General features: G+C 40.8%; 1 protein-coding gene across 4 annotated transcripts in view; it reads left to right on the top strand.

Annotated features, from left to right (window-relative positions):
* Window positions 1-15,174, top strand: part of DIP2C (disco interacting protein 2 homolog C) — a 322,942-nt gene that overhangs the window by 272,018 nt on the left and 35,750 nt on the right. For all 4 annotated transcript variants that reach the window (XM_061996483.1, XM_061996482.1, XM_061996481.1 and 1 more), the window contains 3 exons: window positions 194-324; window positions 9,752-9,920; window positions 10,880-11,050. In XM_061996483.1, the coding sequence (XP_061852467.1) occupies window positions 194-324; window positions 9,752-9,920; window positions 10,880-11,050 (471 nt within the window). The remainder of the gene's footprint in view (window positions 1-193; window positions 325-9,751; window positions 9,921-10,879; window positions 11,051-15,174) is intronic.

Here is a 15,174-nt window from a genome sequence, read left to right as displayed (position 1 = left end):
CGTATGCCCTCTTTAAGGAAAGTTACATTTTCATAGATATAAATTATATGTGTGTTTACATTGAGCACAAAGTCACTATTTATTTGTTTTCTTTATTCTGTAATAAGTTGATTTAAGCACTTGGTGCAGTTTGGAAATGAGCCTTCCAAATTATGTAGTTGATCATTTTAATTACTCTGCTGTTGTCTTTCAGATGTCTCATGCAGCCACTAGTGCCTTTTGTCGTTCTATTAAGCTGCAGTGTGAGCTTTATCCCTCCAGAGAAGTCGCTATCTGCTTGGACCCCTACTGTGGACTTGGGTTTGTCCTCTGGTGCCTCTGCAGGTGAGGTTTCTCCTCAAGCTTTTAAAATACCAGTTCTGTTAGCGCTGTAACGTGACAAACCAGATGATGTTAGTGATAAAAGGCTGTGAAGAACAGACAGTACCTCTGGGACTGACAGAGGCAATTGGAATTGCTGGAAGCTATGTGGAGTGCTCTATGGAGAATATGCTTTGTTTGAGCGGGGCATGACTGTAGGTATTTAAACTTACAAGTGCAGAGTATCAACAGGGCTGTTCCTTGACCTCCTACTGCTTTCCTGCTGTCTCTGCAGTCTGGCTAGTTTGATTTGATTTGACGAAGACAGCATTCTACCAATATCACCTTAAGGAAGTGGTTTCCTGGTGTCTGTGTTTTCATTCTCTAATCTGAAAGCACGAGCAGATATTGGGGACTTGCTCATTCGTGGGAGTTATGGATGTTATTTTACTGGAGACGTGGAAGTGTGTGTTCTTGCAGAAGGATGCTTCTATAGCAGTAGCAAATCTATCAGAAAAAAAATATTTAAAGTGACAGGTGAATCAGCTTTTTTTGTTAATAAGAAGTTTGGAAATTCAGCAATTCTGTCCGTCTCTATACTCCAGGGAAGTTATAGTTCAACACAGAAAGCATTTCCATTGATTTTTTTTCATTCTCTTTTTTTAAGTTAGCTGGCTTGATGCAGAAGCAAAGAGCTGTGGGAGTGTTAAATGGAGCACATTTTTATGAAGACGTTTCAGAGTCACGGTAGTCTGACATCTTTGCTCCCTCTATAGAAAGTTCTTTGGTGTTAGCAGTGCTGCTGTTTCTCGTTACTGAAATTAAGGTAACCCAGGACAATAAGAATACTCTGGATAAATGTTTTATCAGTTTACTAAATACCTAAAGGAATCATTATTTGATAACAACTGCAACAAGTTGTTTTCAGCAAGTATTTTTTATTTATATGTAGGCTGTTGGCCTGTTTTGTTGTTATTTTAAAAGATTTGCTGTTAATTGTTAAATGGGCCATAGATTAACAGTTTTATTCATTCTTGGTTGGTCTTTCTTGATTTAAGCTATATTTGCCCTAATATTATAAAAGATTTTACAATGGGATTAGAAATTTGTTTGTTTTGAAAAATCTTTTTTTTCTAGCATCCTGTTTCCTCAACATAAAACAAAGATGTTGAGGCAGCAAAAAAGCTCAGAAAACTTTTCAGAAATGTTTAGATTTTAATTATATCACTTTGTTTAAGATAAGGTTTTTAAAAGTTTATTTTTAAAGTCAGTTGAATATTTCTTATATAGACTTACATGTTCCAAAGTGTCCTAAATCCCAACAGTGTTAGGCCTTCACTCTGCTTCACTTTGCTTCACTAAGCCAAATCTGCCGTGGGGCATTCATTGAGACCAGAGGAAGACTGTAGAGCACTATAGGGGAGTTCAGCTTAAGAGTGTTGTTGTATGGGATAATGCTGAGATGTAGAACATCCAAGAATGTCTTTGCAGCATCATGAGAAACCTATAAAATAATAATAATAATAATGCTGACCTGTCCCTAACCCAAGTGCTTTGTGGTGCCCATGACTCCCCTGCTGCCCTTAGGTCCTTCCCGATACTGATGGTATTCAGCCTTCTACAAGAAGATTGTTTATGCCTGACACCTGAATAAGACAATCAAGGTCTGTGCCCCTCTGTAGCTTATAGAAGGACTAGAAAATTTTATACCGTTTTCAAAGAAGAGAAAGGAAATTAGGGAGTTGAAGGAACTGGCCAGCCACACTCTAACCTTATGTCAATCTCTTCTTTACCACTCATCTCCTGTTCTTACAAAACCAGAAACATTGGAGGCTGCTTGAATTGTGAGGAAATGACATCACATACAACTTCATTAATTCCACTTACAAACTTAATTCCCATTTCATTACACTTTTAGAAATTAGTATTATTTGATGTGATAGCAAAAAATATATCCTGGAGGTTGCTAGACCCTTACTCGTAACTTAAAACTTTACAACTTTGCAGTTTACTCTTTGTAGTTTGGCACACCAGGATCCTCCTCAACATTTTACCACTCAGATTTCCACTTTAGAAGATTCGACTGTGAAGTTGTGATTGTCTGTCACCACTCCCGTTAACTAAATTAATACTTCTAATGGCACATGGAAATGAAATTTGATCTTCCATTTTTGATCAACCAAGGGCTTTTGAGAGTTAAATAGGAACTCTTCATTTGAGGAGCTCAGCAGGAAGAGAAAGCTACCTCCTGTGCTGGGTGCAGTTAAGATGACAAGTATATTTTAATCCCTTTATTAACTGGACCAAAGGAGGCATTGACTAAGGAATGAAAGAAAAAGTAACCTTTTATCCCTGTTGTAGGTGCTTAGACATTTTGCTGGCCTGCTCCACTGCGGTGCCTCAGAACGCCCCATTCTGTGAGGTCAAAGCTACTTAGGAAAGCTGCTGGAGCATGGAGCCAGCCTTTTGGTAAGTTTGGAATATATTGCATAGTTTTGCAAAGTTTTTATTTTAAAAAGAATTATTATTTTATGGCCTAAAGGGTATAAAATAATAATGAAAAGAAACCTTGCAAAGCAGAGCAATACATTTGAAAAAAAAGAAGGGATTTACCTCATTCCCTCTAAACAGGCTGCATGCTCCAGCAGGGTTTCCTTGGAATCTTTGTCATGGAACAACACTGTCCTGGGTGTGGTGGCGGTCATTAGCCCCATGTGAGTCCACAAACCTCAAACTTCCTAATTTTGACAGTTTCCTACTAATGATTCAATAAAAGAATACATGATTTCTGCATTGTTCTCTGTAGTAATTTCATTTATCCATGAGGAGAGGGTGATCCTAGTGTTCTGACTTGTGTGACGTTGCATTGTAAAATGCAATGTTCAAAAATTCTTCCTGAAATTAAGATGTCCTGAAATTAAGATGTCCTTATCTTAATGCTGCTTAGTATGGAGCGTTCTACAGTTTGTTAGGGAGGATTTTCTTAATTGATTGTTGCTGAGTGATGCAGTAGAATAAGAACGTTCCCTCCATTTTAGCCCAACTAAGCCAACTCATACTGCAATTCTGCTTTTACTACTGGAAGATAGAACTGTCCTTGCTGAATTAAATACATTAATAATTTTAAGTAGATCTTATCTAGATTCTCAGAAACTGAGATTTTAATAGTGTAAGTCACTAAAACTCAGACTGAACCAGAGAAACCGAACTTTCCAGTCCACAGCGGCCACATAGTAAAAAAATGAATGCTATAAAATGGTCCTGGAAAGGCTTTCCAGGTGAGGTGCAGTGAAGTGTCTTTCTCCTGCCCTGCTCCTGCTGTATCTGTTCCATAGCTGTAAGTTGATGTCCTCCACTGGTGCTGTCAGGTAGCTTCTGCATCAAGGGACTGCAAGGTTTCTTATTAACCAAACAGGTGGAACCATGCAAGAAGTAAGCAAGGAATGGCAGCATTAACATGAGAACTGCATTTTAGGAAACTTTAGTGTGCTAGGACTCAGTAATTGTTGTTAGGATTTTAAGGCTAATTTGAAGATACCTGGCAGTCATGAGCATTTCACCCAATTTCCAGCCCATTTATAGCAAATTAAAAGGCAAGACTGCATAAAAAAGCTAAAATGCCACCTGAAAAGGGTAATTCTGACATGGGAAGTGAGGGATATGAACACAACCATCTCTCTTGTGTTTTACAAAGTGTGTAACTGGGGCAGGAGGAACATAAAGGTGCCGATTTCTGTTTCCCATGGAGTCTTTAGCCAGTAGCAATTTGTATGAGAGACAATTTGCACTCCTTCCACATTGCATAGATCTGTTAAACCCACCTCAAGTCTTGAAGGTTCAAGGGCAGCTGCAACCCCTGAGTTACCCTGACATACGAGTTCTGACTCCACTGGCTCTGTAGGCCTGTATATGGGGCAGGAGAGGTGGTGCTAAGCCAGAGCAATGGCTTATAGATGCAAACGGTGCTGTAATGAACTAAGTCAGATGTATTTAGACTCAGCCTGCCTTGAGATGTCTCTGATGCCAAGGGCAACAGAAGTGACACTGCCATCTGCATCTTCCAGTTCACCTCAGGCTGTGTGTTCTCTGTGCAGGGCAAGATGGCTATCTCTAACCGTCAATACAAAATAGAAACAGTGGCCTAATTTTTAGAATTTGCTCACCTGCTTAAAGTGTTTGGCTAAAGGGATTTGATATTAAAATGTCCCTGAGAATCCCCCAAGTTCCAAGTGTGTGATTCCCACTCCTGGTGCTGCCAGGCGGTGTGTTTCTGCCTAGGAGCAGTCAACAACACCCTTCAGTTTAGAAGTGCCCAGAAGCAACCTGGGGCCACGTTAGAAAACTTCCCTGATGAGGTTCAGAGGTTCCTGAAACATGTCTCTGAAAGGGGGAAGTTAAAGCCTTTTCAAGACATGTCAGTAACAATAAGTTTGAGTGAACTTCTCATTCTCATTCTGGGCAGACAGCACTGTCTCATCAGGGAGTGCAAGAACAAAATACTGACATTTCAGTGTTAATCAAAGACTTACGGGTATCTGACTGAGATGCCAACACCAGAGTCTGAGTTAAAGCAAAGTACTGGGTTATGGCACTGCTCTCACCAGCTTCCAGGACACTGATGTGGAAGTTGTAAAGACTGGACCTATTCTCAGTACCAGAAGACTATCAAGATTCATGGGTGAGACCTTTTCCTTTCTGGGAAAATCTGCGTGCCCTACACAATACTCCCTTTTACTGTACATTAGTTGACCTTTGTGGGATATCTCTGTCTCTCCAGTATGGATTGCTTTTCTGCTTACTCTGCACAGTCATGCTATTTGTGCAACATAGGCCAGCCTGGCATCTTTGACTCTACAGGTTTTTGTTCTCCAAAAGCCCTTTTTTAATGCATGTGATGGATCTCCAGAACGGAAGATTTCCTTCTGGCCCAAGTCTTGTGAAGCCTATGTGCCCAAACACTCTCCTCTTGGCCTGTACCCTCTGGTTGGGATGATTGTGAAGGCTTTTGCTCAGTCCCGTTCAAGTTCCTTCAGCATGCAAACTCTTTTCACTTTGAATTATGGGCATGTCAGCTCAAATATTTCAGGCTCTACCAAATGCCCTGTTCCTATACCTGTGCCTCATCACCAAATGCCAAATATTATCATCTGTAGAAATGCAGAAACTAAATGCATATGCTTATAATACTCAGCAGTACCTACCTGTCTCCTGCAGTTAAGTGGGAAAGCAGATTGTATCATCTAGAGAAGGACACCAGAAGTAAGGGCAGCAATGGGTCACTAGCCTGCCAGAATGCAATTACAAATTGCAGTTGCCATTTGTCAGCATTTATTGCTCTACTGAAATCTCTGGAATGATAATAAAACCTCAAACTTTACTATTAATCTGCCTCAGCACAACATGGGGTAAATCTTTGATTCAGTGGAACAGTTAAGTGCCAAGATGTCCTTCCAGGCGTCTCCGTGTGCTGCCAAAGTACCTGCCAGGCAGTGGAACCAGTGTAGGGATCAGATGGTGCCATCATACCAAAATGCATCCTGGTGCATTTAACTGGAGGATTCCTGTCCTTAGGCAGCCCTTGCTTAGTGCAGGCAGACAAGACTCTTCACTTAGTACCAAAATGCAAGGCTTTGTCTATTGTTTGAATACTGTTTTTTTAAACCCAGATTGTGTTGCATTCCCCTAAAGGAAGACAGCATTTAAAAAATGTGATCCCCCACCTCAGCTACTACTGCATTTCACTCTGCATCTGCATCCCAAAAGCTGTTGTGACAAGATGATGCTGGGATGCTTTGTAGTCACTCTCCCTTTTTGTCTTCTTTTTGCCTACTTCTGCATTTTCTAAGAATGGTGGAGACTGATAAGCTGTTTGTCCAGGTGTGTCAGATAGTCTCTGCAGTTCTGCACCGTGTCTACTGTTATAAGACATCAGGTGACAGAGTTATTTTCCTGACAACAGATTTCTACAACAGTAGAGGAAACAATCTTGCTTCAGTTCCTTCACAATATTTATATAACTAGTTCTTGCACCTATATCAATATGTCACATATTGTTGCAATTTTGTAACAGTAATTTTAGCTTCTGCAATTTATATTTAAAACTCAACTTTTCCTCATACCCCATCTGATCCCCCTGATGCCAGTATTCATTGTGATTTTGTTGCTTCCAGCATGAGAATAGCAACACTTGACAGCTTAGCCATCTCTTGATGACTATCAGTGTTTCAAGGTGAGATGGAGCTGTCTATTTGGTTTGTGCCTCATTTTCAGAATTATCTCTACCATGTCTAGAATGTACCATACTTAAATATACCTACTGAACATCTCTGCCATATTACATGGAGGCAGCATTGACAGAACTCTCTAGGTTTAGAACCATAACTAGCTTTATGTACACCCCCAAAGCAGGCTTCCATAACTGCAGTCTGTTCAAGTGTGTGGTCCTCTGCTTGACTGTTGGCATCCATACTGAGCAAACACCTCCTAACATCTCACTGTGATGTGAAACCACCAGAGTGGTAGAAATGTTTCAGCCACCTGTGCAAGGGAGTATCTTTTTTTTCTCAGCATCTCTCCACTATAACGTAGAGCTCCTCAGGGATTAACATGGAAGTACAAAGTTTGCAAATGTACAGGGATATGTTGCTACCAGGAATGTCCTGTTGCTTGGAGTAATTCACAAAACCTACATGATATTTCTGAGACTGATTGAGGGAGGTGAGCCAAGTTATGACTGACATTGTGGTGGCCAGGTGCTGCATAAGCCACTTCAGCGTTGGAACTGACATGTGCACCTCAGAAATACATCTTTGTAGTTTCTCTCCTCGGATGATATGCATGGGTTATTCAACCACAACTCTGCAGGCAAAGCGTATACTGGTTATTGAGTTTCCAGGCGTGGTCTTGTCTTCCTGTAGGTCTATGCATTGTACACAAGAGCAGCACATGTCTGAGATACTGCACCACAGAAAGCTTCTTCCCTGCTAGGTATTTCCTGTTTCTCAGCAGTTTAATTCTTAACTCAGTATTTCTGAGAGATTAGAAAACTCAGAAGACATATGAGCAACACCTTCATTTGTTTCTGTCTAATCAGAGTGATTTTTTTAGTCAAAGTTGATCATATGGGTGTTTGTATCTTTCAGTCTGCCTAAGTTAATCAAGAGATGGAGATAGTTCACCTCCCCTCATTGGTGTTGCTGAGGGAGAAAAGATTCGTCCTTGCTGTAAACTTGTATTCCTAAATTCCACCATTTGGGGCAATTTGCTGGTTAAATGCTCTTGGAATAGATTTTCCGTTCTTCTACTGAAAACAGTAGAGCTTTTTACTCCCATATTACTGTGGAGTTTGTGTGGGTGCTTTTCAGTGCAGGGATAAAGTTTGTTCTTTCGACTTTATTTTTGTTTTGAGATATTTTGCCCAGTGAAATAAGTGGCACTTAAGGGATCTTAAAGTGGTTCTGATTAGTATTTCTCCCACACTTGACCCCCTGGCAGCTTGTTTATTATTTTTCAGATTTTTTCTCCTGATATTGGTTGTATTGACTAGAGGAGTTCAGGGACAGGGGAAGGATTTGATGTTGGATTTCTGTATACCATATTTGTACAGATTGGAGCCCATCCCAGATTCTTACTCAAGTGGTTACAGCTTCCTGTCTGTAAGAATTATGTTTACCAGACAGATCACACACCTTGATTGTTTGTGGGCCCCTAACCTTAGTTTGTGAAGAACTAAGACCTTTTGATCTTCTCTGAAAAAACTTAATAGAACTGGCTGAGAAAAAAATGAGTGAAGTACTACTTATAGTAAAAACCGTTAGTACTCCCTAGCTGGGTTTGATCTGTCACTTCAGCTCAGGGCGTACTCCTTTCAGACTTGCATAATGTTGCCAGCATCGCTTTTCACATGTTTATGAAGCACATGCTCAAGGTTCAGTCGTACTTTATTCTGATTCCATAAAAGCCACATAAAAGCATAATGCTTCATTTGACCATCCTGTGCTTCAGTCACTATGTCAACCGTATCCAAGAACACATTGCTTTGTGGCAAGCTACTGGTCATGAATCATCCAAGAGTGGCAGAAATGTGAACAAACAATCAAAGATAAAACTTTGACTTGTATGATAAATGAAATTATTTGAACTGCAGTTCATACATATCCCATTACATCCTCTGGCTCGTACTGCAGCAGACACCTAAACTGCTATTATGACTGGACTTGTACACCTTTTAAGCTTTCATCATACCATCTAAAGACATCCAGATCACACAGACCTTGTTCTAAATGGCACAGCTTTTGAAAGTGGTCTCATCTGAGGCTGGGGTTAGTGGGGGGAACTTACTCACCAGGGAGAGAAGCTATACGAGCAGCCTATCTTCAAGAATTGCAAAGGTGTGTGTCTTCTTCCCAGTGTCAGATGTTACAGAGATGCTCATATTCCTGAAATACAGTTTCATTTCATGTCTTACCATGCTTGGATATGAAAACATCAACTTTACTTTACCAAAGAGGCATTTCAAGTTTTCAAGTCACAAATTAATTTCTCTCATGTATCGTAAATCTCTGGGGCTTTATGGTCCGTTCTCAGAACTGCTATGGTTTGGGAGTTTTATGCTATGACTCTTTCCTGTTTGAAATATCTACAAATCACAAATTAAGAGGTGAGAGGACTGTAAAATTGATGGTAAATCTGCCTGTCTGAGATGAGTGAACAACACAGGACCCATGGGAAATAAAGACATCAACTTAGGAATATATTTTTTCCCCTTGGGGAGAGCATTGTGTACCAGACAAATTAGCTCTGACATAATTGTTTCCTTCAGGGACCATGGTAAGTGTCTTTTGTCAATACTTATGCTCACTAGATAGCCAATAAACAAGAGATGTTGTATATTTGCGTTTTAAAAGTTCATAAAACTTTCACAGAGAAATTTAAAGTCACAAGAATTGTTAAATTGGGGCCAGATTTAATCCCTTGGAAATGATTGCAAGCCTCTTGCTTGCCTCAGCAGGAGAGAGGATATTTCCATATTAAGCAGTCAAGTACTCTTTTAATCAAGATATCTTAAAATGGTAATTGCTCAATCTTAATTATTTGTCAGCAACACGTAATTTCTGTTGATATTATAGTACTGTTTATTAGCACCATTAATAGCCAAGCTGTTTTGCTCTCCAGTGCAGTTCTAATGGCAAAGTCCACAGGCGTTTTGAGTAAATTAGTATTTTAAGAATGTGTTCTGCCTGCATTCCTCATGATTCCTCATAAACTTGGAAGATTTAGCAAAAAAACAGAGTTAAACTTCACGTGAAACTACCAGACCTATAGAACACTGTGAGAGGTTACATGATTCGTCCAGTGCTGTGATCAACTTTCTGTTCCTGTAGCCCTTAGCTTGTAAACATGTGCAGACACAGGTGTTCAGCATGTGTTAATGACTCTTGTGTCTTTACAGCGTTTATTCAGGACACCAGTCTATTTTGATTCCTCCCTCAGAACTGGAGACCAATCCTGCTCTGTGGCTTCTTGCCGTGAGTCAGTACAAAGTGAGGGACACTTTTTGTTCCTATTCAGTTATGGAGCTTTGTACTAAGGGACTCGGGTCGCAAACAGAGTCGCTGAAGGTGAGTAATCCTGTCGTCCTGCACAAACTGTTGCTGCACTGTGGTGTCTGAGAGCTTTCCCTGCCATAAACAGCTGTGCTAAAAGTCTGCAGCAAGGAGAAAATCATCGGAGGGCAAGGGCAGCTTCCACCAAATCCCTGTTACTCCTTGCCAAAGGCTATGTATGAGTATCAGTAGTTCTCTTTCAGATCATAAGGCTTTTATACATCAAGGAAAGGCTTTTATACATCAAAGAAAGGCTTTTATTTACCTAAGCTTTCTGATCTGTGTTGCAGCCTGTGTTGATAGGCAAGTGTTAGAAAACAGAGCTCTAAGAGGCCCAAGGACTATTATATTGTGTATTGTGTTTTAAAAATTCCTTGATTATATGGTTTTGACCCCTGCAGTTAAATGATCACGTACTTAAAAGTACTGTATTGTTTTGACTGGATTGCCCTCATTTGGGGGAGGTAGCAGTAATATTCTTTTTTTTTCCCCCCCAGAATTAAAAACAAGTAGTCAGTTAACATTCCTGAAATCCTTTGGAACTTGCAGTATGCTACTGAAATAAATTAGATCTCGGCATAGTGATATTTATGATGTCTCCAGCCTTTAGCATCTTTGCTTAATAATTTCCTAATCAGTTTTTCCAAGGCTAGACACTACTTCCTGGTTGCTGTTATTCACTGGCTTTCTGAATTAATATTGGGAAATAGCTTTCCCTTCCTTCAGAATTAGCATATACATCTCTTCCTATGCGCTAACACTGAGATGACAAGCACGTGTGTCTGCTCTTCTACAGCTATTAGACTGTCACCTGGCCTTCCAGCCTCCAGGAAAGATGGAAATTATACTGACACCTTAGCCTCTATTCTGCTATGCTTCTTGAATCATAATACCTACATAGCACAATGGAGTACTAGAGTTTTTCATTAAATCTACTTGTTTGTGGCCTTTGTTACATTTTAACTTCTTCTTAGGCAAGAGGACTGGACCTTTCCCGTGTGCGGACATGCGTAGTGGTGGCTGAGGAACGACCCCGGATAGCTCTTACTCAGTCATTTTCAAAGTTATTTAAAGACCTTGGTCTCCATCCACGAGCTGTCAGCACATCACTTGGCTGTAGAGTTAACCTGGCAATATGTTTGCAGGTAAGATTTTTCAGTCCTTTAGCTCAAAGTTGTTTTCCAGTAAGAAGCATTTCCTCTGGCTGCTTGGTTGTAGACATACAAAGAAAATGCATGTGATACTCAGTGTTCTTGCATATACAGGTAGTAAATTTCTGTTACCTTGTCAACTGTTCATCCCTCCCATGTTGCAATCATAGCATCTATTCTGTCCAGTAATTCAGAAAAGCACACAGTCGTGACAGAATGTGTACTCCAAGAATAGTGTTTAGTTATGTCACGTAAAATCTGGTTTTGAAAGGCTTAATTTGGTATGTTACAGAATTCATTCCTTCTGTTTATAAAATAATTCAAACCTTTGTTTATTTAACTATGTAGATATTTTCTGCACATAGTTTATTTTGCTACATCTCTTTCATTCTGTTTTGATCCCCTAATCAGAAGAAACACCCAGGGATAATACAGGATTGAGCTTGCATTCTCCAGTAATCTTTATTGAATCATGATTTTAAGGACAGATGGAACACTATAGCTAACTGGTCTGAATAGCCTATAGGTTTTCACCTGATGATAACTATATCAAGCGAATAGTTTTAGGCTATCTACAGTGTATTAGTTCATCTTTCAGGACTTGGAGTGATGCAAGTTAACTTGCCTTTTTTTTATAAGATGTTCCATTTTTAATTAATTTTGCTCTATTTTAATTTTATCTAGCATTAGAGTCAGCTATGATTTAGTTTATTACATTTTTTTAATCTGGATTAAAGAATCTCATTTTCATCATGACTCTAATATGCATCTTAGTCATTGATAAATAGTAATGAATCTTAGGACATGCTTTCCCGATCTCTGTCTTATTTTTAGGACTCCTGCTTTCTTTCTGTCCTTCCAAATGTGGTATGAGAACTTTACATATTATTCCTGTAAGAGTGCCACAAGCGTCCTGCTCATATGTAACATGATTTCTGACTTAATAATCTAAAATAATACGAGAATCACCTTCTGCAGTGGCAGCTGCGTTGGATGGGAACTTCCAGTATCCATTTGGCATCTACCATGACTCTAACCTATTCAAAATCACTGTCTCCCTAGTAGAACTTGCCTGTGATCTGTATGGTGTATCCCACATTTCAAATCTGTCAGTCACTCCTAGTTTACATTAAAGGATTTCTCATGCATGTAACATGCATATTTGCTTAGATGTGGAAGCCAGAACAGATCTCCTCAGTAACACTGCATTTGCTATTCTGTTCCCTATTGTAAATGTAAAGATTTTTTATCTCAAAAAGATGTGACAAATACAGGTTTTGGGTTCAGCACAGACCAATATGTCTGTGTTATGCCTGCCTTAGCCTCTTGTCCTGTTCAGCATCACTGAAGAATCCTGGCTGTCATCAGACCTTGGCTAAAAGTGACCTTGTAGTTCAGCATGTCACTAGAATATGAATACAGGAGGCATGGCAAATCTCTAGTAACACTTGCTTTTCTCTGACTAGCAGCAGAGCACCTCTTCAGCCCAGGGTGACTTTAATTATTATTATCAAACATGTGACATGGCAAAGCAGAGCAGGGTTAAAAGTCATTCTGTGTCCCAAAGGTAGAATTCTTCAGTTTCACATTCTGTAATTGCTGCCACAAATATTTTCCAAGAATAAAAGTTTAAGAAAATCTCCTGTAGTCTCAAAAGCAGCACTTGAATCCTTCAAAGCAGTTTTACCACAATAAAACTTAATAGTCATGAGAGAAAAGGTTAGAATCATCTATGAACTCAAGTGTCATGTTCCCCCGTATTTCTGTCAAGGATTTCATACAAAAAGTACTGACTGAGGGTTTGAAATCTCTTCTACTGAATGTTTCTTTTGAAGAATACAGGCCTCTCTGTTTCTTTCTCCTTATCTAGAGTCCTGGGTAGGGACAACTCAGGAGACGTAGAATCATAGAAACATTTTGGCTGGAAGAGACCTTTAAGGTCATCAAGTCCAGCCTTTGTCCCAGCCCTGTCAACCATTTCTCTAAGTGCAACATCCAACCATCTCTTAAACCCCTTCAGTGACACCACCTCCCTGGGCAGCCATTCCAATGCCTGACAACCCTTTCAGGAAAGAAATTCCTCCTTAGACTCTCCCACCTGAGATAGCAAGATTTGGACAGTACCAGTTTAGGGCAGTTAGCAGGTGTGGGTTGGTGTGCTTTCCCAGTCAGTAGCCAGGAAGGAGGGAAGTGGTGGCATACCTTCATGGCTAACTGCCCTGACTTTCCTAACAGATCAAAATGAGGTCCATCGCCTCTCCCCTGCAGCTATGCTGGAGCTAATTCTGAGACAGCTGAACTTCTCTGCCTTCTGATCCATGGAGAGACAAGACATGAAGGATGCTGTAGCTAGCAGGGACAAATTAGCTGCAGAAGTTTGCTTGCCACTAACGAAAATCTCCATTTCAGGCTTGCAGTGATCTCTGAACTGTTTGTGGTAGCTACTTCACTAATTCAGGACAAATAATGAAACCAGGGAGAATGATACTAAGCATCAGTAGGCCAAGTTCAGTGCCCAAGTATGTCTCATTGGAAGTGATATTGTACTGAGTCTGCCTGGGATTAAGTTAACTTTTTTCAGAGCAACCTGGATTGAGCTTCATATTGTGACTGAAACACTGTCAACAGCACACCAGTGTCTTAGCTATTGCTGAGCAATGCTGCACAGCATCTAGGCTTTCCCTGTTTTCACTCTGCCCAGTACACCACCACACCACTGTCCCCAGTGAGTAGGCTGGGGGAGAGAAAAAGGCCGGGAGAGGACACAGCCAGGAAAGCTGTCCCAGGCTGACCTGGAATATCCCATGCCATATAATATCATCCTTGGCATTAAAAGAGGAGAAATTGGTCTTCCAAAGTAGTAATTGCTTAGAGACTGGCTGGGCATTGCTCTGCTTGTAGGAGGTGATGAGTGATTGCTTTTGCATCACTTGGGTTTTATTTATTTTCACTCATTAAACTGTCTTTAGATTGACCTATGGGTTTTCACAGAATCACAGAATCTTAAGGGTTTGAAGGGACCTCAAAAGATCATCTAGTGCAACCCCCCTGCCAGAGCTGGCCACCTAGAGTAGGTCACACAGGAACTTGTCCAGGTGGATTTGGAATGTCCCAAGAGAAGCAGACTCAACTGTGCATCTGGGCAGCCTGTTCCAGTGCTCTGTCATCCTCACAGTGAAGAAGTTTTTTCTTGTGTTTCTATGGAGCCTATTACATTCCAGCTTGTACCTGTTGCCCCTTATCCTGTCATTGGACATCACTGAGAATAGCCTGGCTCCATACTCCTGACACACACTCTTTACATATTTGTAAACATTAATGAGATTACTGGAACATCTCTCATACAAGGAAAGGCTGTGGGAACTGGGACGTTTTAGTCTAGAAAAGAGGAGACTGAGGGGAGATCTTATTAACATTTACAAATATCTAAAGGGTGGGTGTCAGGAGGATGGGACATCCCTTTTTTCTGTTGTAGCTAGCAACAGGACAAGGGGTAATGGGATGAAGCTGGAACACAAAAAGTTCCACTTAAACATAAGAAAAAACTATTTCACTGTGAGGGTGAGGGAGCCCTGGCACAGGCTGCCCAGGGATGGTGTGGAGACTCCTTCCTTGGAGATCTTCAAGACCTACCTGGACACGTTCCTATACGACCTGCTCTAGGTGAAACTGCTTCTGCAGGGGTGTTGGACTAGATGATCTCTAAAGGTCCCTTCCAACCCCTACCATTCTACTATGATTCTATAATTCTACCCCTCAGCCTCCTCTTCTCCAAGCTAAAGAGCCCCAGCTCCCCTAGCCTTTCATGATAAGGGAGATGCTTCACTCCCTTCATCGTCTTTGTGGCCCTGCAGTGAACTCTCTCTCCCTGTCCTTCTTGAACTGAGGGATCCAAAACTGGACACAATATTCCAGAGTAGAGGAGGAGGAGAACTTCTCTTGACCTACTGCCCACAGTCCTTCTAATACACCCCAGGATGCCATTGGCCTTCTTGGCCACAAGGGCACATTGCTGGCCTGTGGTCATCCTGCTGCCCACCAAGACCCGCCAAGTCCCTTTCCCCTACACTACTCTCTAAGAGTTCATTCCCCAGTCTGTACTGGGACATGGGGTTATT

Source organism: Colius striatus, chromosome 5 (assembly GCF_028858725.1).
Source record: "Colius striatus isolate bColStr4 chromosome 5, bColStr4.1.hap1, whole genome shotgun sequence".
In the NCBI taxonomy this organism is placed as follows: domain Eukaryota; kingdom Metazoa; phylum Chordata; class Aves; order Coliiformes; family Coliidae; genus Colius; species Colius striatus.
The sequence above is the reverse complement of the archived record's forward strand: the minus strand, read 5'-3'. Positions and strand labels throughout refer to the sequence as shown.